The sequence below is a fragment of the Aplidium turbinatum genome, chromosome 11, assembly GCF_918807975.1.
Source record: "Aplidium turbinatum chromosome 11, kaAplTurb1.1, whole genome shotgun sequence".
Taxonomy (NCBI): Eukaryota; Metazoa; Chordata; class Ascidiacea; order Aplousobranchia; family Polyclinidae; genus Aplidium; species Aplidium turbinatum.
In genome coordinates this window covers 24,478,748-24,506,491 of record NC_137482.1, presented here as the reverse complement: position 1 = coordinate 24,506,491, position 27,744 = coordinate 24,478,748, and the positions used below count along the sequence as shown (strand labels likewise).

The window sequence follows — 27,744 nt, the reverse complement described above, 5'->3', positions numbered from 1 at the left end:
AACATTTCAAAACATTTATTTTAGAAAGCGAAAAAGCAACTGCAAACAGAGGCTAACTGTTCCGAACTAAATGGTCTAATCAGCACCGTGAAATTATAAATATGATTTGGATAGGTTCCAGGCTTCCTGCTCAACCACTGGCTCCACATCAACCATGTAGCCCTCGCCAAATCTGTTTTCATGGATCCTGGCCTGGGGGTTGGTCGGGATGATGAAAAACAGATGAGAGGAAATCCACGGAATTCTGCTCCACTGATGAGCCGAATTCTGTTGAAAGACAAACATTTTCAAGCAATGCAATCTTGTGCAAAACCAAGTCATGTAAACAACTGGCAGGAAGTTCGACACATTTCGGTAATTCTGATGGGCGTCGAATCTAGGAGCTTTTATCAAAGTTAATTACGAACGCTTAAGACACGCTGTTATTTTGCATGCCGGAGTGGAGTGTCACAATATTTATTGCCTCGCCACGTCTATTTTACTCGCCAACGCCACACGTCTCATTTACTTCCACATGGAAGTCACATAAACTATGATACTGTATAATAACGAAGTAGATAGTTCACTCACTCACCGATGGCGTTATCAGGATAGCCACCGAATGCGGAATTGTCCTGGTTCAAGTACATGGCGAGATCGTAATCGCCGTCGTCTCTTCCCTAAAAACAGGTTGGTTGTTGTTATGTTTGGTGGCTGAACGTCATTAAATTATCAAAGAATATTTCCACATGAAATCGGCGATGGCCAATGGCCATATCTTGCAAAACTATAATAAATATTTCAATGTATGGTGGCACTTCATGGTGGTCCCCCAACACACGTTTGTGAGGAGGGTCTGCTACTATTCGGCTAGTCCGATTGGGCTAGTCCGATTCGGCTATTACGCTATTCGGCTACAGCCCGATTCGGCTAGTCCGATTGGGCTAGTTCCCTATTTGGCTACAGTCTTTATCAGTTAGTTCCCTATTCGGCAATTTTTTGAAAATCCAATGATAATCCTTCTGTAAATCCAACGACGCTTTTTGTTTATTTAGAGAATTTTGTATTTTATTCCACAATAGGCTATCGTTTCTTTTGCATTCTTGCATTTTATCCAGTGTTTACCTTTGAGTGCCTTCCCATACGGCAAAACCAGTCATTTTTACATTGATTCAACGTCTGCAGACGTTAAAAATGGCGGATTTTACTGTCTGGGTGAGCCGTGTGATAAATTAAAGCCTTCGGTTGCGTCATAATGAATTGGGTAATTACCACCCCTTGATGGAGGAGCAAGACTACGCGCGCCGGTATTTAAAAGAGAATAGCGGAGAAAAAAGTGGGAAGCGAGGTAAAGTTGTTTACCATAGTAATTCTTGTCACAATCACAAAGCAATAACGAAATTCTGGAAAACCTTTGTTTTAGAGCATCAAATTTATGCTATCTCCGTAATTAATAACTCGTATGTGAGTTTTTACATGTATTTTGAACATAGGCGCCTAAGCCGTGGGGGCCTGGCCCCCACGCATATTTCTGCGTGGGGGAAACTTTTTATGCTGTATTGATACATAAAACAATAGATGAACCAGCGATCGGCAGCAGAACATTTTTTGAATGCAAACCGCAACAGCTTCACTAGTAAATAATAAATAATCACTAGAACGAGTAGCGATGCTACAATCCCACACCAGACAACAAAATCTCCTACACCAGACAACAAAATCTGACAACAAAATCTGTCAACGTCTGCAGACGTTAAATCAATGTAAATATGATTGATTTTGCTGCCTGCGACATAGCAAAAATCTACCATTTTGTGTCGATTCAATGTCATCAGATGTTGAATGCACCCAAAAAAAAAACATAATTTGCTACGTAGACGGAGCGTGCGTTTAGCTTTATGAGCTTGCAAACCGACTTGATGTCGCTTTCGAAAGTCGAAACCTCTGCACTGCAGTGAATTGCGATGTGCCCAGTGAATCGCTCGCTGTGAAAATGAACTTGAAGTCTCGGCCCGAAGTAACCACTAACCAACGCAACAAGGGCTGGTACAAACCGCATTGCGCACGCGCCGCATAATCAACGCAGTAACGGACTCACGCAAACTAAATGGCGCACACACGACCGTTGCCATGGAAACCCGATCAAAGGTGGAATATGCGCATCTCTTGTTTCATCTGCAACGCGAAAACGGGCGTTTTACAGCGGTCAGTCATAAGTTGCGATATTGTAGTGAAAAGGGAGCTATGTCAAGTCGAAAACTTAATCAAACGTCTCTCCGTAACTATTTTTCAAGGGCTGCCTACGGATGTCAGCAACTTTTAAATTTATTCAAGGTGACGTGCTGCTGAATTGATGTAAACATGAATGATTTTACTTTCCACAGGTATATTTTCAAGCGTATGATCAAGTTAGTATTTGCATTCCATTGTCAAAACATTGTCATTCCATTTACAGTGTACCTTTTAGTAAACCTTTTCGTCTCTTGTTTCATGCTAATAAATCTAGTTCGTTGCTAAACTTTATGTTGGGCTTAGCTTAAAGAGTCGCAGTCCATCAACCGCTAGCTAACGCAGACGCATGGCATGTGTTTGCTTAACCGAAGTGGTCGAGTTTTGTTTATAATAATTAACGGTAGGTCGAACGTAGCAATAAATCCGAGTATGGCAATAAAAGCAATCCTAGTGTGACGGCATAATTACGTCATCCATCTGCGTGACATTTGCTGAATTTACGTTGCTGTTGATGAAACACGCTTTCGCCCCCACGACCAAAAAAATAGTTACTGGATAAAATGCAAGAATGCAAAAGAAACGATAGTCTATTGTGGAATAAAATACAAAATTCTCTAAATAAACAGAAGGCGTGGTTGGATTTACAGAAGGATTTTGTTGGATTACGGAAGGATTATCGTTGGATTTTCAAAAAATTGCCGAATAGGGAACTAACTGATAAAGACTGCAGCCAAATAGGGAACTAGCCAAATCAGACTAGCCCAGCGGTTCTCAACCAGTGGGCCATGGCTCACTGGTGGGCCATAGAAGCATTTTGAGTGGGCCACAGACATATTTTAAAAACTGAAAGATTTATTGAAACATTTTGTTTCATTTTTGTCACTAGGCTATAGTCAATTTTACACTTGTGTGTTTGTTTAGTTACAATGAATGATGCTGCTGTTTTTAGCTACAAAGTGGCAATCATCATTCTATCTAAGTATTGCAACATACAGTACAGTTTTACATCAACTCAGTTTTTACAACACTTTATGATGTAATAGACTACTAGTTTGTGGTTACAATTAAGCCATCTTTATAAGCGGTAGCCTTAATTGTTGAACTTCTGCAGATCCGCTTTTTAGTAAGCTACGTGCAGCATTTTATTTTGTGGATTATTTGGGGAGGAATTGACAATACAGTACTTGAATCTTTAAGTTTGATAAAAATTACATTAAGTATGCAGCCTACCAGGGGCGCCGAAAGCGGGGGGCAGGGGGGGCGGAAGCCCCCTGCCCTCAATTTTTTCTGCGGATGGGGGGGCAGGGGGGCAATGATGCCCTTTTGAGGTCATGTAAGCTACTGCACATTTTGCAATATAACAATTTCTGCTATTCGCTTTTAGCCTAATTATAATCTTTCATTGTTGCCTCAAAATAATATTCACCACACAAAATTCTGTATCACAGTATGTTACATCATTATAACAGCATGATGCCCTTCTGTGCCATTGTTCTTTGCCTAAAACTTAAAAAAAAGGCTTTTCAGCCACAAAAGTGTCCTTTTTTCATAATCCTGCTCCCCCCAGTCAAAAATCGTTCCGGCGCCCCTGCAGCCTACATCAATTTTTGATAACAGAAAAGAAAGAGGACAATGCGTATTATGTTGTAAAGTTCTTAGTCATCCAAATTACAAGGAGAAGGATGAAGATGTGAATTTTTTTTAACAAAAAAAAATACTGTGAAGCGTCAGCGCCTGGATTCAACAAGGGGATTCCAGTAACATTCCAAAGGCAATGTTTTGCTGCTTTTTGTTTATAAGTTTTTTTTTGTAATTTTTTTCTTACATAAAAACTGAATGGGCCACAGAACTTTTATGCAAACAAAAGTGGGCCACGAAAGAAAAAAGGTTGAGAACCACTGGACTAGCCGAATCGGGCTGTAGCCGAATAGGGTAATAGCCGAATCGGACTAGCCGAACCGGACTAGCCCAATCGGACTAGCCGAAACGGGCCATTCCGTTGTGAGGAACACTAGCTGGAATAGCTATCAAAAGCTGATATTGAATTGCCACAAACATTCCCACAAGCAGCACAACAGATCAGGTGGGCGTGGCTACTCAGTGTAAGTATGTAAGTAGTAAAAGAGGTACTTACATCAGTACTTACAAGTAGTAGTACTTACAGCATTTACGTTGGCTGACGACAGAACGACGTATTTTGGCACCGAGTCGTCATCAGTGATGACATCGGGTGCGCAATGAGTAGCTGATGCAGTTAGAAGGGGGGCGAGGGTTGGGTCGGGAGCTTGCTTGGGTGGTGTCGGAGGGTTCTGCAAGAATGCATGATGCATTAAAATGTAGACGGAAAAGTATTTGCAGCACCGAGCACAAGGCACAAACGGTCGCAGGAGCGATCCATCAACATGAACGTGTGTGTCCAAGGAGCAAAAATTGCTCCCGGTCATCACCAACCCAATCAAGAAAGATAATCAAAACAAATTTCAGTAACTGTTCGTCAGTCTTGTGTTAGGCTTGAGTAATGTCAAAAAGTAACAAATTATAACAAGTTTGTCCCCATCAGGTGACGTCAGCCGAATGAGGGCGCGGCTCCTCACCAAAGTTGTGGACGACCGACCGGATGAACACGGAGACGTGATGAGCTTGCCTCCGGACCTTCTTTTTGGAGCTCTATTGTGGCTCTTCAAGTGGCACTGCAACTGCTTCTTCGACTGCAAACGCATCATAGAAGTTAAATCACATAAAAACAACGAAAGTAATGCAAGGAATGATGGAATGCCTTAGGCGGAGCCACCGGTTGGCATCCATGGAACGCGGTTAGTTATGCAAACAGAGACTTCATTCTACCACTTGGCTCCACTGGACCATGAAGATTGAACTTTAGACCAGTGCTCGTTAGTCAATAGTTTCTTAGGACTCATGATTGCTTACAAAACAACTAATTTCTTTATTTCAGTACATCTTTAGCAGTTATCAATAATGTAAATATGCTGCTTATATGGCTTGTAAGAAAGTCTTTTAATTTAAAACTTGGAGTTTGGCATAGCGATGCTGCCTTTGCAGAGGATAACTGCCAGCAACTCGTGGGAAGAAATACTGAACTTGCCTTAAATCTTTTGCTGCACACATCGCAGACGAAGGGTCGCTCAGTGGAGTGCGTGCGTTGGTGGATCCGGAGAGCAGTGGACGAGTAGCAATGGTAGCCACATACGTCACACATCACTTTATTGGCATCTGAAAACAACTCAGTCAGTCAAAGACAGCATGCGCAGAGCCATAATCTGGGAAAACTTGTCTGCTTTTGTAGCTTGGAACAACTACAAGACACGATTGGTCACTGAAGTTCTGCTGAAGGCGGAAAAGCTCAACAACATAGTTTTAAGGCTGGCTGTTCAACATTTTCCATTAAACACGTATAGCAATTAGCAAGCCTCATGGCAGTTCATCTCTCACTGGCAATTTGCCCAAATCGAAGGAAAAATCAAAGTTTTTTGTGCTATGCTCATATCGTACCTCTATTAGTCAATAACAAAAGCAAAGATAATTGAAAGTAAAATATCACCTATTTATAAGGTGATGATCGACAGAGGCTGAAAAAGAAACTAGATTTCCGTGGATTGTAAACACACAGTCAGAGATTAGGAAATCAAAATCAATGTTTAATAAATTTCCATTAAGCTCAAGTGAATGGTTCAAAAACTGCTGGTCTCCAAAAACGTAGCGGACATGCGTCAACTGCTAAGCCACTAACCCGAGTGTTTCTTTTTGTGCACACACAGGCCTGCCTTCTGACGAAACGCCTTGCCGCACTCCTGACATGTGTACTTCTGCTTCCCTGTGTGCGATGCGGAGTGCTGCCGGAGGTTCTCCTCTCTGTGGAAGGTAAGGCCGCACTGCGGGCACTTGTGAGGCCTCAACTTCAAGTGGACCGCATCCACATGGCGGCGCAGTAGATGCGGCCAACCAAACGTTCGGCCGCACTCGCCGCACTGGAACTGTCGGGGAGGACCAGCAGAGGGGGAACTTATCTCCTTCGTTTCTTTTGGCGGGAATCTAACAAAGTTGTTCGCACTTTAGAGAAACATGGTTTCGATGTATTTGAGTTTGTCCAAACTTAGCATCACATCACTCCAACATGCAATAATGAGAACTTTGACAAAACAGTAAAACCCTAGTCGGCCATGCTTGAATTGATAAACACATGAAAGCTCACCTGGGCTCATGGGCGCGTTCGCAATGACGTTTGTAACCAAGTTCTGACACGAAGGTCTTCCCACACTGAGCGCATTTGAAGGCAAACCCATCACGGTGGCTGCGCAGATGGGTCACGAGCTCACTGTGACAACATCAAATTTCAACGAAGATGTTCGTGCAAGAAACAAACTATTCAACAGTCGCATTTACAACAGAGTCAAGTACCAATTGGGAAAACCCGCTCCATGATTACACTGGAAAGTATTCGTGTCGCATAGATGACAAAACCAAAGCAGCATGCAACATTTTGTCGCCTACAGCAGGGTAGCTTTCAAACTACCCGTTGCAGCGTTAACATTGATAGAGCTTTGTTAGAGGGTTCACCTTGTTGCATTACAGATATATAAAACGTAGCAGCATTGATAGTTTTAACATATTTCATTCCGCTAAATACACCAAAACGAGTAAAAAGTACGATTAATCAATTAAAATCACCTCTATGGCAAATCTGAATGCCAGATAAAAATCATGAAATCCCAGAACATCGAACGCAATAATCAATTTTAGCAGACAGTGGTGTGCCTGTGGCGCGTCATTTTCTTATTTTTTTTGCTTCACGTGCTTTATCTCACATCTCATGCGATCTGTTCCTCACCGAGTTGTTTGTCACTTGATGAGTTTCTACTGTTCGCCCCAATCGTTTGTAGTTAGTTAAAATTGAATTTTTAATTATCATTTTCTTTCTTATTGCAGATATAATTATGATTGGGCCATTCCTGATGAGGACACAGCAATGTAAAGAAAATGTTTAAAACATTTTTTTTCGTTTATTTATGTCCATTGATGTTACTAATTATTATAAACCTTTATTCTATTAAAGCTAGAAATTAAAACAACACGTATTAAGATGAAACAAAGAAAATTGTCAACGATTCGCTGTCGCTTGCACAGATATTGTAAAGTGGCGGTGCCAATCCTTCAGACAATTGATCTGGCCACGAAGTTAAATAAATGAACAATCTATCTCAAAAGCTAATGGTTAGTAACCAGAATGGACCATTACAAAGTTGCTCAGGGAGACACAAATTGCCGTTTCTAAAAGTGAACGAAAGTGCAACAGTGAACAAATTTCGTTTCCAATTACCTGCTAATAGAAAATGTTTTGCTGCAATGATCGCAAGAAAACGGTTTCACTTCCGCATGCTTCCTGCGGAAGTGAATATCAGCATCGGCCTTCCGTTTGAAGGACTTCGGGCAGTGAGAACATTTGTATCTCCTGTTTAACAAATGATTGTTATTGGAAGAACACCTCTTAAAACAGGGTGTTCATTAACAAGCTCCCTTTTTCGTCTTTCATGCAAAGGATAATAATCCGACCAGGCATTGCAAAACAGCACTTTATAGATCACACGAAGAGAAAAGCCAAGCAAAATCAAAAAACGAATTAATAAATTAAATAACCAATTATTAAACTGATATAATATAATGTTTGCAGTTAAAGATACAAAGCATTAATAGCGCCTAATAGTGATAGACTCACTTGCCAACGGAAAATATTTTAAAAGTCAGTAACGGATTTCACGAGTCAACACCTACTTAGAACCATGCTGACGGCTAATGTGTCTCTTCAGGCAAGTCTTGTCAAGGCAAAGTAGCGAGCAGTTCGGACATCTGTAACATCAACCACTCACCATTGGGTGGAAGTATATAACCATGATATAACGTGTTAACCAACAAGCGAATACGGAAAGTAATCCTATCATGAAGCAGCGTACCTGTATTGGTTGTTGCTTGTAAAAGATGGGTCTGCGTTCATCTCTGTACATGGTGACGACACAGGGGGTAAGTCATCCTCTATGGGCACTGACGTCACATTTCCGTCCTTCTCCAAACACGGTGAGGGGTTTAATGAGCTTTTAGTTCCCAGATTTTCATACACACGGGATGCAACCTAAAACCACAGGCAATTCGATTAAGCTAACGAAACGCTCAAACGGTTCAATCAACTGGACATCATCCGATCATGCAAATTATTTCAAGATTGTAGTAGCAAAATTTACGTTCGACAAAAAAAATGAATCTAACAGCAGGTGTATTTGTAAAACCTACTGTTGGACGGCACCATAAGGCGAAATTGACCAATCAGAAGGCAGCAAGCCATACACACTTCTCCCAGAAGGAGACAATTTCTCCTTAGGAGAATGAAGTTTCTCTGACCAATCAGAAGCCAGTAGTAAAAGATCGCGAAAAGCAGTGGTTGAATGCAACTTGCATTTCAGTTTGAAAATTGAAAGTATTGTCGTCCTGAGTAGAAAGTGCCACAGCTTGTGTTGTATGAAATATGTCGTTTGGCTATGAAAATTGTGTAGTTTTGAGCGTCATTAAGGATTCGAGGGAGGTACGAGTAGAGGCAAAAACGGAAGAGGAGTGGAAATGTTGGTTGCAGGAGTACAGTAAAAGCTCAAACACTGCATGGAATGTTAGGACAACATATCCTAATGTTAAAAGATTTGCCTATAGAAAAGACTATGTATGTCAGCACAACCAGGCGTTCAACAAAGGAATGCAAAAAGTCAACACAAAGTAAGTTGTTGCAGTTAGCCTATATAATTCTGTAGGCTATAATCACTTGTGTATCCTTGCCTGTTTTTTAGTGTTGAGTTTTGTTACAATAGTTTTTAGAGTTTTCACAATCAAAGATCAAAAAACTTTCACTGAATTTGAATAGCTTGCAATATTAGCCTAGAATAAAAAGTATGTAAAAATTCAGTTGATGAAGCTAATTGCAAGGGAATTTACCCTACCCTGCTTCCATTTCATTTGTTTATGTGTAATATGCTCCATTTTTGTTTGTTTTAATAGGTGCCCTGCAAACATGAGTGTTTAACACAGGGTTGTCGTTATTTTACTCAACCCAAAAAAAACGGGTGTTTTTTTTTAAAAAACCCACTTAAAAAAATCCAGAGCATCATATTTGTCCAATTTCTATCAGAAAATTGAAAAAATGAACCAAAGTACCACAAGGTGCTTTAACCCTTTGAGGACCGCTGGGACACATGTGTCCCATGAAATTAGGCCGATTACCCCCCAGTTGATTTTAAAAAATGCCACTGCTGATACCCTAACGTAGTATTGGATATCTATGCTTAAATTTAGGATAGACATCCTTTTTTAAATTTTTTTTGCGTAGGTGTTGTTTATGTGACATATGAAGTGTAAACAAACAAATTCTACATAAATATTTTTTGGGGGAAAATACAAACTTCAAATTAGGACTTAACAGCCCCAGTGCATTATTTCATTGAGTTATGCCAGCATGTACTGTGAGAGGCACTTCATTGGTAAAAAGTAGTATTTGAGGTGAAATAAGCATGAATCTACCTTTTTTGCATCTTTTTTGAATAAAACCCCAAAAAAACGTTTTTTTTTTTTAAAACATGCGGGTTGGGCTTTTTTAAAAAACCCGGGTTTTTCTCAACCCTGGTTTAACATCAAATGCATCACAACTGATACTAAAAAGAAAGATCCACTGGTGTCCACTTTTCCTTGTTTGTAACTTTTTGGGGGGAAATACATGTGCTTTTTGCGTTCGGAGGTTCTCGTGGGTTTCGTTTCGAGTTGCTATTTAGCCTATTCTTAATTGGAAATAGAACGAAACCAAGACAGATTTTGTGTTGTCTCATAAGCAAATGTTTAAACATTGAACGTGTTTCAGCCGGACAAACGCAAAGTTTTAGCCGGACAAACGCAAATTTTGTCTAGACGAAGCATAGCTACTCTAGACCTATAAAACGTGGCGGAAGACCAAATCCGAAGTTCAGATGTGTGCTGTACTTTTAGATGACCTTCAGTAAGTAGCTACTAGGAGGCTATACTTTCAAGCCTTAAATGGATTTGAAATTCACACGTAGGCTGTAAGCTACATTGGATAAGTTGACAACCATTGCAGCATTAGGCCTCCGCCCATTCTGGAAACTTGTAAGGAAAACTACTTTTACGTTTCAGCAGCAAACAACACTTCAAACTTACTGCAAAAGTCAGGACTAACGTGGGTTTTAAAACAAAGTGTTGATGGGCAGCCAAATAATAGGCCTAATTTTAAGTGTTTCACACTTCATCCACGGTTGCCAGGTATTCTTCAAATTCTCAGATATATTGCGATAAGATTTAGCTTAATAAATGCAAGTTCAAATTAGGCCAAGAATTCCAAAATTATGATCCATCAATAAAAAAACAGTAGCATTGTTCCCAACGAAAACATGCCAATCGAAGCAAAATTTGTTGTTTTTTGATTTGTTTGAAAGTATATTCTTCAGAAAGAGTTCTGTTAACAATAAATATAATTGACTTATGTTGCTTCCACATCATACCACTGCATAGCATTATCTGCAACTCCACAATAATACCTTGCGTAAATTGTGCACCTGGCAACTCTATTTCAAGCTCAAACATCACTCTTTCTTGGAGAAATTTTCTCCTCCTGGGAGAAGTGTGAATCGCTTGCTGTTTCTGATTGGTCAATTTTGCTTATGGTGCCCGTCTAACAGTAGGTTTTACAAATACGCTAACAGTAGACGTGTTGAAAATTGTTTTCACCCAACAAAAATTTATGATTTTATTAGCTCAACAATGGGCAGGTTTAGTCGAGATGCAGATCAAACGCGACCCTCGTGCCCTCTGCTGATAGCTGTTTGCACAAGAACGCATCACGTTAGCTTAGAGGTAACGCACACCAGCCATGTGGTTCTTCATTCAATCTACCTTAGTGAGATTGCTGAAGTCGGAAGCGACCTTGTCCTCGTCAAGTGCAGCTTCTTTGAACATGGATGGTGTGGTACTGCAACAAATGGTTCAGCAGGGTAAAAACTGGCTGACCCAAACCAACTAAAACACAAACTCGCTATAAATTCTGCAATGACTGCAAATACATGGGTACACTCAAATGCACATCGCTGTCAGAGCTTTGCACAGTTTCAGTGTGCAGCAGCTAATTGCATTACCAACTCATTCTCCCACTGCTGAGTGTTTGGCAAGAGCAAGTTTCAGTGCGATCTTTATAAGGACTGGTATGACAGCTGCTTTTTTCGCTTCTAAAGTATTTCGGTCATTTGTCAAAATTTGTGTAAAACATTTCGATCATTTTCATCCAGTCATTTTTCTGCTATTCAAATACTTTTTCTAGCAAGAAAGTGTCTGCTAATATACAGAGGTCTAAAATTGCTTATCCTGACAGCAAAATGTGTCTTTTGTCATCGCTAAATTGTTTAAAAACTTTGAATCAATGTAAAAAAACGGATTTTGCTAGCTAGGTATTTTATAACTGCCGTAGGCCTACGCATAAAAATAAGTTTCGCTGGGAAAGATTATTTGGTTTCGTCTATACAAAACCTGGTCAGCATGGAAAGCAGAAAAACGTCTGAATCAACAAAAACTTTTGTACTATCACCAGCGAAATTTTTTTTAGTAATATTAACGACACAAATGGTTTATTGCACGAAAAGTCACAAAAGCAATTTAAAACGAAAATAAAATACCAAAATACCCGCTTGAAAAAAAACACATAAAGTTGAAATGTTCTCTTGCCTAATAATATTTAAAGTATATAAATATGCTCATAAACAATTTCATCTTTTATGCTGTAGCTTAATCATGTCAAACCAACATGTAAAATGCTGCAATCGTCATCATAGGTTGCTTTATCCGCTACTGCATATATCTTCAGAACATTTTCAGCAAATACTGTAGCCCAGGCTGTGCAAATCAAATCTTGACAAAATGTTTTGTTGGCAAAACTAGTCATGACGAAAAAGGATTGTTTCGTCACCACATCAACTTTTATCACAACAATGTAATGTTTATGTTTTTTCAACATTGCAAAATATTAGAACAGCGTTCCGGTGACAAAGCAGCATTATTGAAACATTATGCAAAATTCCACAATATTGAACTGAAAAAGAAACCAGCTCTGGCAGACTGCTTTGTCGTTACTTTCGCCGAACAACCCAGCAAACAATATTTAGACATCGCTGAAGAAAAAAATGGCTACATAAAATCAAAGGCACCATTAATATGCAGAAATTGATTCGACCCACCACTTAAATCCCATGTTATCAGCAACCTGCGACCCCTGTGGTGTAGATTCTTCAACTATGCCCATTCACACTTATTCTTTTTCGACGTTATATCAATGTAAACTTTTGGCAATGGACTGAAACCAAATTGCGTTTTTTTCTTTGTATTCGTCTTGTTGAACTGTTGTAATTTACTAGATGGATGATATATGTTCATGTATAATATTTCTTGAATTTTGTACCAGGACATAGTTGGAAATCGTGGCAGAACACCAGTTTCAGATTTAGGCTTGCAGCTTTTAATTTTAATATTATGTAACCATCTATTTAAAATAGAATTTTTATGCATGTTGATAATATCGGACTTTGCTTTATTTGTTCATTTTACGTATTTTTCAAATTTTCTTTTTTACATGTGCTAGCTGAAGATGCTATTACTATAGCGAAATCGATTCTTAACTTAATAAATACCACAAACTTGAAGTTGAAAGTATCTTGAAGGGGATACAGAGCAGAGAGATGGGGCGGTAGCTCTTCGGATCCCCTGGGGGCTTCTTCGGCTTTGGGACTGCAACCACTAGGGCTCTTCTCCAGATTCTTGGGATGCGCAGGTGACGCAAGCAGCAGGAAAGGAAGTCTTTTAACCAGGACCTCATAGAGGGGGCAGCTTGGAGTATTAGTTCCGGGCATAGGTGGTCAAGGCCCAGGGATTTGCCTGGCTTTAGGTGCTGGAGGGCGGAGGCAAATTCTTCTGGGGTAAACTCACCAGAGATTTTGCCCTCGACTGGTGTTGGGACCTTCCAGAGGTCCGTCATTTCCTTGAGGACAAACTTGTCTGATTCACGGTCTCTCGTTCTGTGCACTCCATTTTTCACAAGTTGTGAGGCGATGGCGTTTGCTGAAATGGGGCATTGGCGACGAGAGGCACGTGATCTGCCAGTGAGGTTGTTGAGTGTACTCCATGCTGTGCGGCTGGAGTGCGTGAAGTCGACTGAGTCTATGGCTTCTGTCCAGCGCTTCTTCCTCTTTGAATCCAATCTTGCCAGCAGGGCTGTTGCTGAGTTGGTGGTGGCGGTGCCCTGGGGGGAACGGAGGAAGTCGCGGTAGAGCCTGTCGCACTCCACATCCCAGCAAGGTATGTAGTTTTTCCGTCGATCTCACGGGATGGAGTCTTTTGCCGCAGATATGATTGCATCACAGAAGTCCTGGTAGGCTTCATCCACTTTGATGGTGTGTGGGGATGGGAGGTACTGCGTAGCTTCGTTTGTGAGGAAGCTGTAGTATTCCCAATCGGCCTTTCTGAAGTTCCATCGCTTGACAGGCTTGCTCGGAATAGGTGTGGCAAGCAAGGGGGCCGTGATTAGCGAGGGTCGGTGTTGAGACCTTGGGAACTTCTCTAGCACACGTCTGTCCGGCTGGCGATCATCGGGGTCATCACTTGCGAAAGCCAGGTCTGGGTTCGTGCCCTTCTGATGCGAAAACCCTTCACACAGCTACCTTGGCCCTCGTCCATTCTACCGCTGAGTACTGCGCACCAGTGTGGTGCCGCAGCTCTCACACCCGCCACATTGACACCGCCATCAATGACGCACTACGCACTGTGACTGGATGCCTGCGTCCCACTCCAACGGACTGCCTTCCCATCCTTGCAGGCATCCAACCTGCTGAGCTTTGCCGTAAAGGAGCCATGATTTCCCTTGCTTGTCGCGCACTGGACCCCGACCACCTCCTCCACAGTACACTTCAGCGCCTACCTGGAGGACAGCAGCGACTGAAATCAAGACGCCCATTTGCGCCCGCCGCACGACAGCTTCTGCACAACGTTGAAGATCTTGGAATAAGTGCGGCACACTGGACGAACTACACATGGAACATGGAGTGGCAAAACAACACCTCCCGACTCCGTGATTTCCTACCCGACGTCGATCCCCACCCCCCGGGAATGTCCCTCGCAAGACTTGCGTGGGTCCGGCTTAACCGCCTACGAACCGGCGTCGGTCGCTTTCGTTCAGACATGTGCAGATGGGGCCTGGCTCCCTCACCGGGATGCGAGTGTGGCGCCATAGACCAGACAGTAGATCATGTCGTCCATGACTGCCCAATCCATCAACCACCACATGGAACGCTTGGACTGAAGGCCCTTGATGACGAGACTGTCGAGTGGCTGATGACATCATGCCCAAACATATAGTCCGGAAGAACAGCTCATACGACGAAGAAGAACTTAATAAATTACACTAAGAGGTTAGATTGTTGTGCAAATGCCAGCATTTGATGAATGCAAAATAGCAGTACCATCTTATGAATTCAGGTCATTTAATTTTAAAGAATTGGAAACAAACTTAAAAGCTTATTACAGCATGATCCAACCCGCTGGCGAAATTTTTTTCCCACGAGATTTCTGTTATTTCACATAGACTTTGTACTTATACCGTGTGAATGCAGACATTTTTCGTTGGCGTGTTTGGTTCAGTGGTTTCGCCTTTTGCCTTACATTCGTGGGGACATCGGTTCGACGCCCACCGAAGTCAATTTCTTTTTCTTTACATTAGTTTTTGCGGTGCACGAAACCTTTTCATAAAAAGTAAGGTTAGGGTTAATTTCTTACTTTTAGACTAGTGACCAGAATCAATTTCTTTTCTCAACCTTTTTAAACTTGACTAGACTAGGTGTGTCTCCACTCTCCAGGCTACGTTTTTTTTCAAGTTCAGTATAGATTTTTCAAGTTCAATTTAGATTTGGACTGGAGCGTGAGTGTCGGCTGAAAAGTTTGTGGAAAAAAAAAATTGGTCACTAGTCTAAAAGTAAGAAATTAACCCTAACCTATTACTACACTAACCCTAACCTTACTTTTTATGAAAAGCTTTCGTGCAACGCAAAAACTAATGTAAAGAAAAAGAAATTGACTTCGGTGGACGTCGAACCGATGTCCTCACGGATGTAAGGCAAAAGGCGAAACCACTGAACCAAACACGCCAACGAAAAATGTTTGCATTCACACGGTATAAGTATGATACAAAGTCTATGTGAAGTAACATAAATCTCGTGGGAAAATAAATTCGCAACCCTCTGTGATTTTGCCCCTCTGATAAATGAATTGTCTTTTTTTTAACGGTAAAAGGCAAGCCTTAAACATTGTATTTTTTCGTCTATCCAACGTTATAGACACTCGATCAACTGGCCATTGCAGACATCGCTATGTTTTGAGACCAGGTCAATGAAACTTCACAAAGTTCACAACGAACTCAGTATATATAATATACTTGATAAACTATGCTGTGATATTTCCTGACTATAGTGACTACATCCGCTTTAAAGCAACTGATCGATCGAGAAAACTATAACCAGAGGGCACTTTTTCTATAAAAGTTGAGTATTATTTGAACATGCAAGACCGGATTTTTTTTGGACATTTTGATCGAATTGACTACTTTTTTTTGGACATTTTGCTAAGAAATCGGTCAATGACAGAAAAAAAACCTAGGATGACAGGACAGCATATCAAACCATATCTATAGAGCAGTGGTTTCCAACCTTTTTGTCTTGGTGACCCCCTTTAAAAATTTTCGTAGATACCGCAACCCCCTCTTACATTGATTGATTGATTTTATTTCGTTGTAGGTAAATATAATACAATAAATACAGCAATAAAAAAGGAATTTCCAGCAACGGGAATCTGCGAAGAGACCATGGGTCTTTGAGTCAAGCAGATACCCCAGATTCTAATAGAAGTTCTAAAATTGCGATAAGTATAATTCAATAACGAAAATTGAGACAAGGTGTTAGAAGATGGTCACAGAGAAATATATTTAGTAGTCTATCGGTGGCATAAAGGTAATACAAAATTAATCGTGCTAATATTTGGCGATGAGTGAATATTTGAGTGAACATTCTTTCCTAAATGCAAGTATACATACTATTAACAAATAATACAACAAAAGGCAGCACTAAAATTTTTTTTCTTGCATTTATTGACAAATCAATGCCATGGTTGACCTTGTAGGTCTGCAGCTAACCGTGAAATTCGAGGTTGCGTGCTGGACAGAGCCAGTCTCATGTCGTTTTCCACATCCATTCTATTTCTTTCCTTCGTTTTCATATGCAGAAGAGCTAAAAAACCACTCTCACTTAGATACGTCGTAGCGAAGGGCAGTAGGCTAATACTTGAAAAGCCAGCTTAGAAATCTGTGGGTATGAATCATACATTTCACACCAAAATAGAGAAAGTGACTATGTATTGCTGGTTCAAAATTGCTAATTGCTCACTTAAATTTAACAACCAGCATTCCAGTCCCTGTTGAAAATATCTATCATTATGATTTCAAAAACACAAAGCTATTGCACTGATGTAATGTTCAAGTTCTCTCTTCCTCCTACACTACAAATAAATACTTAAACAGACCACAAACTACTAGCACTAGGGCTAATCTCGTTGCTAGGATCTCATTGCGGTGTGTTTACATCACCGCCACGAATCTCACTTCGGTCATCGCATGCAAACAGACTACGAGTCTGGCAGATCAACCGAAACGGAAAATTTTCATTTCGGGCGCAATGAAACGTCATGTAAACGTAGCCTGGCACATACTACTAGCGGACCGGTACCTTGTCCTACTTACATTCACTTTTGTTGTTGCATGTGCAACAGCTTTGTGACCCCCTATAAAATGCTCTGCGACCCCCTTGGGGGTCACGACCCCCAGGTTGGGAACCACTGCAATAGAGTATAGACTCATAAGTGGCACTCTCCCCACAAGACCACGGTACGCACACCATCATGTAAGTACCTGGCTGAAGAGTGGTGGTCAGTTTGACTAAGTGCTGTTTGACACTTTGTTTAAAGGCAAAGTGTGGTCACGCAATGCTCAGGCTATTTGGGGATTTATTTGCTTTCTTTTATCGTTGAATAGTGGAGTTTTCGTACGAGTCAAACAAGCCACGGGCACGCAATAATAAGGAATTTGTGTTGTGCCTTCTAGTGGTGTTCCCTGTGGTGAGATTTCCTGTCCCCGTTTAACACAGTCTAAACCAGTTAGACCACAGACAGAGACAATAACAACTGATGTACGGTGCTAACCTTAAAGGCTGTGATATATTTCTCACCACTGGAGGCGCTATACCCAGAGGGGTCTCACCACGGTCATTCTTCATGATCGACAGGCATGCAGAGACCAGTATAGGAAGCTAACAATAGAAAACAATACGTTTGATACCGAAGTGAACAATTAATAAAATGTCGTGCAAGTATTTTTTAATGTTAATGTTATAATATGTAGATTTTTGCACTGAGTTTGAATCTACGTTAGTTTTCTCTAGCACATTAAGTTTTCAAAACATTTACGTTAATATTTTACGTATTTAGAAAAATATTCATAAATTAACCTTGGGGTCATTCCAGCCCAACTCAACTAACATTAATAAAAGTTCCATGGGCACCGTCTCAGATTTTGCTCAAAATTGCACCAAATGTACCTCTATGGGAGCAATGAAAAATCCCCAAGTTTCAGATGAAAATTCCAAGCAGCTTAGATTTTACGGCCGTTTAAACTTTAAGGGCCTCATCCCTTTTTCGTAACAGTGGACCGCCGCGTTCATTTTCAATGGTTTTTGAAGGCACATATCTTCATTTCTGTGCATGCAATATGCCTGAAAATTGGTATTATGGGTATTTCTGGGCTGCTCTTTCAGAATCTGCTGTCATAACTGGACTAGGATGTGTAGATAAAAAGTTACAGGCATCTCAAAACTGGATTTTTGTTGGTCAAAATGTAAATTTTTCACATTTTGACCATCGGCTGTGAGTCCCTCTTGGCCAACATCACTAAATTTGTGTAATTTAGGCAATAAGCATTGTGTAGAAGCAATAGAAGCAAAATGTCTCAAAACAAACATGAAATAATGGTTTTAAAGGCTACTGAAAATGGTCACCACTTATGTTCAAAATGATGCTAATTATGTTAATAAATTAAATTATGTTCAAAATGATGCTTTCAACCCTTCTCACCCATGAAAAAGTACCCACCTGCTATCAATAAGCTATGATGTAGAGATAAAATTTAGATAAAAAAGCATCATTTTGAACATATATATATTAATGGTAAACAGTGTCAGCATTATGTTTATGATCAGTAAGCACAGTACCGGTACCTAATTATTTTCACTGTCTTCATGATAAATTATTGTTGAATTTTCTCTGACCTACATTACGGACTTGAGATTATTTGCCAAAAATTACCTAAATGTTACATTTTAAAGACATATATAAAATTTATAGTGAAGGAGTTTGGTAACCAAAGATTTTACTTCATGAAATGAAAGAATAAATGTATGTGTTTGTCTGGTATAACTTTCAGCATGTACATAAAATGCCCACGTGGTCATTTGGGGCTCTAAACATAGGGGTAAAAAAGGGCCATTTCTGCCTGATAGGGTTTTCAAACCCCCATAACATCTCTGTTAATGGCACCACAACTCCCAAATTCAAGTTGGCAGAAGAAACGTTTCTTAATATTACAAACAATTAGGTTTTAGAGAAATATTTTGATTGGTTTGGGTAGCACAAGCATTTGAAAATTGAAAAAAGCACTTAAACGAGGCAAAAAAGCAGGATTTTGATGACCCACCTAACACTTATGCATCAAAAGATGTTGTTTTCTACTATTTAATTGTGTAGTATAGTTTATAATGAACTAGCACAGCAATTTTTAGTCTTCTACCACAATTACAATAAAAGTTATAGGGCTCTGAAAATGGCTGAAATTGCTATTTGCTGCCCCCCCCCCCCCCAAGTCAAAAATGAGGATAGCGCTCGAAATTCAAATTGATCTAAAACTTAGGATTCTTTCGTTTGGTAGCCTAAAGCATAGTATGACAACTTTTCAGCAAAATCTGAGAGGTTTCATATACAAGATATCTTCATATTATTATTATATTTATTATTCATATTATTAATGTACTCAGTTGCGCCTCTATACGGCTGCATTGACACTGTCTGCTTTGTAAAGCGCTGAGGAGCAACGCATTCTGCGATGGATACAGCGCTATATAAAAACTAACATTATTATTATTATTATATTGGCTGTTTTGATATGGAATGACCCTAAAAATGTACAGGCCAAGTACAGGAAAACTGCTTCTTTTCAATAGCTGAGTAATATAAGAAGGAGTTGAGTTGAGATCTTCTAATTTATATCAGGCATAGCCAAGACATGTATCTTTAAGTAGTGAAAGTTTCATCACTCTGGGGTACCATCTACATGGTTATCTACCCCCCCCCCCGGAAAAGGGGGCCCGAGGGGTATTTTTTAAGTGGTGACCATTTTCAGTAGCCTTTAAAACCATTATTTCATGTTTGTATCAAGACATTTTGCTTCTATTGCTTCTACACAATGCTTATTGCCTAAATTACACAAATTTAGTGATGTTGGCCAAGAGGGGGACTCACAGCTGATGGTCAAAATGTGAAAAATTTACATTTTGACCAACAAAAATCCAGTTTTGAGATGCCTGTAACTTTTTATCAACACATCCTAGTCCAATTATGACAGCAGATTCTGAAAGAGCAGCCCAGAAACACCCATAATACCAATTTTCAGGCATATTGCATGCATAGAAATGAAAATATGTGCCTTCAAAAACCATTGAAAATGAACGCCGCGGTCCACTGTTACGAAAAAGGGATGAGGCCCTTAAAGTTTAAACGGCCGTAAAATCTAAGCTGCTTGGAATTTTCATCTGAAACTTGGGGATTTTTCATTGCTCCCATAGAGGTACATTTGATGCAATTTTGAGCAAAATCTGAGACGGTACCCATGGAAGCACTGGTTGAGTTGGGCTGGAATGACCCCTCGACTATGCTTCATTTTATAGTCTATCATATTTTCAAAATATAACTTTAGGAGAGAAGTAATTTTATAACACCGCAAACAAATAATAGACAACAAATCGACAGGAATGGATAACATTATTCTAAAATACAAATAACTAACTCACACAATAAACTCAAACGTGTTAGAGAAAACTCCCAAAAGGAAAATAATTTAATGCATCCAAAGAAAATAAAAGGTGAGGCCATGAATAATCCTCATTTCGTATCGTCACGCTACTTGTATGCTGTACCAATGTTTTGAAACAAAAACGTTACAGTTACAACGCATAGTGAAATCCGCATCACCCAAGCATTTATGAGTCAATGTTAAAAAACAAAGATCTAAATATCTTAAAAACCTAATGTGCAAGAAAAAAGACAAATCACTTTTCAAATCAGTGTCAGAAATATGTTCAAAGACACAAAAAGCCCTGGTTAATTACGTGTGCCTCAACAAAACAGCATATTCATCGGGTTGATTCGAAAAACTGAAACCGAATCAATGGACCACGTTTTGTAGAGCGTTAAGTTAATCTACCAGCAGCTTGTTTCATTTTGTTGTCTTACTTGGAGGTAACGAGCCAGGGACAGCACATGGCAAACGGTGTCCTCTCTCAGCTTAAGTGTTCCATTACAGTACAAGAAATCCAACACGACATCCAAGCCAGTTATTTCAAAGCAATTCGGCAGAGTAATAACAGTCAACTGTCTGCAAATAACAATCACAATGTGTTGAAGCTATTGGAGGCACTCTAAAACGAGCTCAACACGAGAACCAAATAGCTGCAACAAGTTCTAAGATGAAAGCAAAATGTTTGCAACCAAAATAAAGTCAGGAATGCTTTAGCATTGGGAAGAAACACAGCATGGAACAACAAACATGACAGGCCTCTATTTGCATCCTTTCGTTGAGGTGGGAAAAGATATCGATAGCTCACTGCAACTGAAGGTGGACAACTAGAGGGTTATACTAATGCTACTACTGCATGAGGTTTTCTGCCATATGTCTAGCCAGGTATATATGTCTAACCTTTCACTTCCAGGATCACATGATGCAGATTGTATGGAGGCATGAAGTAGGTCAGAAAATGCAGCAAGGACAAGTAAATGACATTTTCTTGAGACTCCATTAATCTCTATTGCTGCATCACAGTACATTTTGGAGATCTAAAAAGTAATAAGAGAGCTTTCCACCGACGGCAACTTGTGACGGTTTAAAGCACATTCTATACTGATGACAAGCAAATTTAAGGCAATGCAATTTCCACTAACAATTCATGCATTCATTCAATTCTATTTAACAAGTGAGGCAAAAAGGTTGGTAAGTCTAAAACCTTGCATAAGTTAATAAAAATATACAGTATATTCAGTTGCGGAATGGCCCGTTTCGGCAAGTCCAACTCGACTAGTCCGATTCGGCGAGAGCCCTTTTCGGCGAGTTCCCTATTCGGCGATTTTTTGAATTTGTTTTTTAATTATCGGGTACCGTAGCCTAATTATCATTGCCGTTTTTGGGGTTGGGGTTAGGGGTTGGAGTTTGGATCTTTTAGCGACGTTAAAACGATGTAAAAGCGGCAATGATAATTAGGCTACGGCAGTTTTGCCTTGGCTCAAGTTACATTCTTAGAATCACTCAACAGTCAACATTCAAACAAACAAAATCTTCCCATAAACAAAGGTAGTGAATCCAGTTGTAGTAACAATGCATAAGGTGGTGTTCTTCAGCAGTGTTGATATGACACTTAACACTGCAACACCAACATACCTTGAACAAACAATTTTGCTACTGGTTGGAGTGTTCCTTTTTACACACATCACTGCTAGCTGATACATCGCATTAAATACTAACTAAGTGGGCGCAAACAAAAAGGATACGAGTTTATGCCACGATCCGAATGACGCCATCCTTCGGCCGCAAGGCACGAATGCTGCAAGGCATGAATGACGCAATACATGAATAATGCAAGGCCTGAATGACGCAAAACGTGGTTATTTATTACTAAAACTAATTGTTATTTTCATACGAGCCGACTTCCGGGGGGGCCGGGGGGCGACGCCCCCCGTAAATTTATAGCTGAGGGGCAACAAAAATGGCTATTAGTGGTGTTTCAAAGATAAAATACTTCGTGAAAGAGATTTAGCTCATTTAAACGGACTTAAACAACGCCGAAAGCGAAAAACAGCGTACGTTGCTCTTGCCCGCAAAACAGCAGCTGATCGCATGGCTTTCTCTGGAACGTGAATTACTAGGCCTTCTGAGGTGCGCACGCTCAGTCGCTCACTGCTGATCTTCCCGCGCGTGCGACCGTGCGTAGCAACTTCAAAGTCAAAACGCCTGGTAGCGAAAATGCGAATGCGAGATTGAATGTTTATTCTCATTTCACGAGCTATCCAAACGTCCGTTAGATTTTCTGTGACTTCAAACGTGAAATCGATTTTAGCAAACTTTATCGAGTTGAAACTACGACACAACGAACAATTACGTGAATAAGAAAAAATGCATTTTTCAAAACCGTCATCCGTGTTTTTCTTCAATAAGCACTGTATTGATGTAGGCTATATTGTATATATTGTGAAAATATATACATCTCATACACTCATCTCTATACACTCCTGCACTACCGTATATATATATACTCGAAATAGGTCGATCTCGTGTATAAGTCGAAGCCCTACTTTTGAGCTGAATATTGGTGATATTTCTTTCTCCCGTGTATAAGTCAAATAACTTATTCCCGATGCTACCATTCGATAGTTCATTTAAGTATTGGCATTGACATGAGGTGAGGAAATTTCAAAGTAGACCGGAGAGTAAATTACGCTGCTGGAATAGTCACGTAACTATTCACGGCAATAATGAGTAAACCAGCTAAATTAGACGCGCTATGTTTAACGAGGTCTTCCCGCTATGAGATCAATTATGATTCAACAGAACGCATTGTTTTGTTCGCAATGTGTGAGAATTAAATCGAAAACCGATAAAACAAAAGGTGTTTAATGGTCTTGGTCGCAGATATTGCCTGCATTAACGATGTCTCTTACCGCTTTTATCGCCAAGCCAACCTGACATCATTGTTTTATGCGGCCGCTAAGCTTTGACATCAACTTCAACGATCATGGAATGTTACGTAATAAGAACGAATATATCCTAGACATAAAAATAAAAAAATTGATGTCTTAAAACAGCTCTTTCTGCTGTTTTGTCTCGTGAGCTTTGCATATTGCTCAAGAAGTGCATAAAGTTTAGAACTGACAAGAAATCATTAAATATAAAAATTAAGTTTGAATCACTGCAAATAAACGTATTCAAAATTTTTACGTATGGCCATTTCACAAATCGTAATCTACGTCGGCAATGATTTTGCCGCAGCAAAAATGCGTTCACTTTGAAAACTGCCGAGCTGGAGACAACAGCTTGTCCCGTGTATGAGTTGTTGAACCTGTCTTTTTGAGGTGAAAATCACTTGCGAACATCTCGACCTATACTCGAGTATATACGGTATTCGATAAAAGACTATAAAGACTTTCGATAAAAAGCAGAAAAGAAAACACTTCGCCGATATTAACGCTTTGAAGGTAAGTAATTAGCAAAACGAGCGAAACGAGGTTAATAAAACTGATAGCCGGTTTCCACTCTGTTTGAGATCATGATTTTTTGCGTTTTATTTCGATAACTTCACTTTCTTGATCGTTGTTATTCACTCGCACGAAAAGGAAATGAATGATCTTATTTTCCAACTGTTCCAATTATGAGCTAACAATATCAAAATTTTTACCACTAAGCGTACTGCATGCGTAAAACTAATCGTTTCAAGCAGCGGTTCTAATAAATCCGCTTTGCGACCTAGGTGTCAATATAAACAAGACAGTAAGCTTAATCAAAGACTATTTTAATTGAGTAAAATAGCGTTATGGTTATGGCGTCACCACCTTTTTCGCCACCCAAGGTTTTTTGAAAAGTCGGCGCCTATGGTTATTTTTTATATGTTATTAAATAATGGCATTGCAGTAATTTTGCACTTAACAAAAGTTTAATTGTTTTTCAAATACGGCAGTAATTTCAAGTTTCAAACAAACAAAATATAAAAATTGTTTTCTGCAATTATCAAAAAAAAAGATAAGACTTGGTTATTTCTCACTAAATCTTTTTTTTAATATGGCAGTAATTTTGCATTTAACAAAGTAGGCCTATGATATAGATGAAAGCGCCACTAATTCATTTGTTGCTTTTTAATCTTAATGAACACATCTGCAGAGAATTCTTACTAATCAGAAACATATGGCAATTGGCAAACTCAAGTGTTAAGTCTAATTCGCTCCTGTTAATCTCCTTCCTGCCTGCTTTAACAACAACGCAGGAGGTTAGTTACAACACTTTTGTTTTCGAAGAAGACCTAGTATGTTCGCATGCGCTGTCAAACAGGGTTTCATGGTTACAATATAACTCTCTGTATGGAGACAATATCGAAAGCCCACAATGGCATCTGTTTATTTAGATAATTATATGAATTATTTACGAAGTGCAGTGGCGTAGCATGACTCATTAGAGAGGGGGAGTTTGCACTCCAAAAGCACAATATTTAACTTGAAATTAATATTTAGTTATAGACAATTTTTGGTCTAAGGGTGGTCCACAAAAATGTGACACATTTCGTTTGTTCATAATTTCTACAAATCTGAAGATTTTTCAAAATCCTTTCAGCCGGAGATGGGTCATAGCTATAAGTTTTTGCCCTCAAAAGCACTTTTGAAAAAACGAAGCGGTTTCTGAGTTATTTGAATATTTGATAATATGTTCGATCCATGCTCCTCGCTGCTGAATCATCGCCGACACTCTCACATTGAAATTGTCCATTACTCTCCCTAACATGTCCCTTGGAATACTTCTAATTTCTCTTCTAATGTTTTCCTTCAGTCTGTCAATGGTATCAGGATTGTCCTGGTAAACTCTATCTTTCAGACATCCCCAGAGGAAGTAGTCAGGAGGGTTAAGATCAGGTGAATATGGCGGCCAGGGGTTGTTGGTCCTCCTTGAAATCAATCGATCCCCAGGAAAGTACTGATGCAGATACTCAAGGGTACGATTGGAACAATGCGGTGGGGTACCGTCTTGCTGGAATACAGCTGTATTCAGGTCGGTCCCCCTTCTCCTCCTTACTGCTGGAATGAATTGTCGTCTGAGCAATTTGATGTAACGTTCAGTGTTAACAGTCACCTGGCATTCCTTGTCGTCCTCAAAAAAGTAGGGACCAAAAATGCCATTACGTCCTATTGCACACCAAACTGTGACTTTTGTTACACTCAAGGGTGCTTGCACATGCGCATGAGGCTGTGCTTCTGCCCAAAATCTCATATTTTGTTTGTTCACATGGCCACTCAAATGGAAGTGGGCCTCGTCGTTAAAGAGAAGCACATCCAAAAAACCGGGATTGTTCTCAATCCGTTCACTGATTTGCTGACCAAATTCAAATCGTTCATCCTTGTTGGCTTGACTTTGAGTCTGAAGAAGCTGAATTTTGTATGGGAAAAGTTCAGCATGAATAATTCTATTGACAAAAGATCTTGAAATCCTTACTTCCTGAGAAAGTCTTCTGGTGGATTTCCGTGGAATCCACACGAGTTCGAACATCTGTAAACTTTTTCGGGGGTTCTTGCGCTGGAAGGTGGACCACTATGGTTCTTATTGTTGTCAGTCACACTGCCAGTGTCTCTGAACTTCTCCAACAAGCGTTTGATAGTATTCCGAGACGGTGTTTTCCTTCCAGGAAAGTCATGACGAAAATGTCTCTGGGTCAAGATTACAGATTTTGTCAAAGAGTAATGTTCAATGATTATTGTCCGCTCAGCCACTGAAAAATGATACGGCCAGAGAGTCTAACGGAAAATTGAGACGCCAGAGAGTCTTGATTTTCCTAAATTCGGCAAACGGGTTTTAAAAACATACTACCATGGCAGTGAATTCGTATCAGAAGGAAGCTTGTAGAATTTGTAAGCTGATGTCTAGAATGCATGCAAAGTTGTAAACTTTACCATGCAATTGAGGCAAACTTGGTTGGCGGAAACCTCACTCATCCAATAAAAACAAAGTCTAGATCTGCTACTATGCTGATCTACTTCTTCCTGCACTAAGCCTAGCAGATCCTAGCTGTGCCCATGGTTTACTCGGCTTGTATTGATAGTCTCAAAGCAGTCAGAACAAAACTATTCAAAATATAACAATTAGTTTTAGTAAGAAATAACCAAGTCTTATGTTATTCATGTATCGCGGCATTCAGGCCTTGTGTCATTCAGCATTTGTGCCTTGCGGCCTAAGGATGGCTTCATTCGTGTTGCAACATTAAGTCGTACACCGGACAAAAACCAAAATTCACTCACCCGAAATTGCTGCAATCTTTTAAAAAAACTTGTGTACTGTGAAGTATGATCTTGGTATCCTAAAAATGATTACATACAAAGTATAAAGTTCCAAAAGATATTGATTAGTTAGAAATTAGATCCATATGCGTCTTTAAAATATTCCCATATAAAACATTTTGAAAGGTAGAGCTTTTGGCCAGGTTTCTACACATTAAAGCACAAAATCTTTATTTTGTATCAATATACAAAAATAATTGTAACATAATCTCCAAAGTATAGACTTTGCATCAACTGCAACAACATTCAAAACTCTGTTTTTAAATTTCTTGGAATTGTACACTCATTCACTAACACTTATGTATCAAAAAATTTGTATGGCATCATCTATCAAAGTATTACAAAAATATTTGTTCGGGTAAAAAATTATGATATCTGTTTATTTATGTTAACATTTCTGCTGTGGCAAAACCCAAAATACCTTGAGCAATTCTAGTGCCATGCGAAGTCATAGACCTACTAACCTTAAACAATTTTCATCGTCAAGTCAAGGCTGTCTATTTTGTAAAGTTTGTTCAACACACACTTGGTTTTATTTTTAAAAAGAATGGGGAGGTGAAGCACATTAAATGTGGTAATTTGCAACAAAGCACAAGCAGCATTCCTATTTCCATATTTTTTTGGTAAGATAATAGTCCTTTCCACACACCTGTGCCTCGATGGCCTTGAAGAAAGTTAAAGTCCATGTCTTTACTAGCAATAGTTTTAACCCAGTTCCTTAATCATGAAAAAATACTAGAGTAGCCTACCGTACCGGTACCAGGTAAGTCTAAACAAAAACAAACGCGAAACGCAATGGTTCAAAACTTTCTCAAAAGGTGTTGCAACCGTGCGAAATTTCTTTCAACTTCATAACTTATTTTGGTCACAAGCACGTTTTAACATTGGCGTTTTGATGCTTCTACCTTTTTCTTGACCTTTGCTTTGTTGAAGTGTATTGTTTTTGCTGTGATGGTCAGAAATAAAAACAACTGAACTGTACCTCTAGCT

The 27,744-nt window shown here is 39.7% G+C and overlaps 1 protein-coding gene across 1 annotated transcript; it reads right to left on the bottom strand.

Annotated features, from left to right (window-relative positions):
* Positions 1-27,525, bottom strand: LOC145779964 (uncharacterized). Its single transcript, XM_082591659.1, has 16 exons — positions 27,404-27,525; positions 26,716-26,774; positions 21,371-21,507; positions 20,908-21,049; positions 17,551-17,657; positions 11,164-11,239; positions 8,178-8,353; positions 7,999-8,073; positions 7,547-7,678; positions 6,422-6,544; positions 5,960-6,261; positions 5,315-5,442; positions 4,806-4,919; positions 4,374-4,520; positions 575-659; positions 1-267 (listed from the first exon to the last, which is right to left on the bottom strand). The coding sequence occupies exons 1-16, from the start codon at positions 27,438-27,440 to the stop codon at positions 179-181; spliced, it is 1,929 nt and encodes a 642-aa protein (XP_082447785.1). The 5' UTR covers positions 27,441-27,525; the 3' UTR covers positions 1-178.
* Between the last annotated feature and the right edge of the window lie 219 nt (positions 27,526-27,744).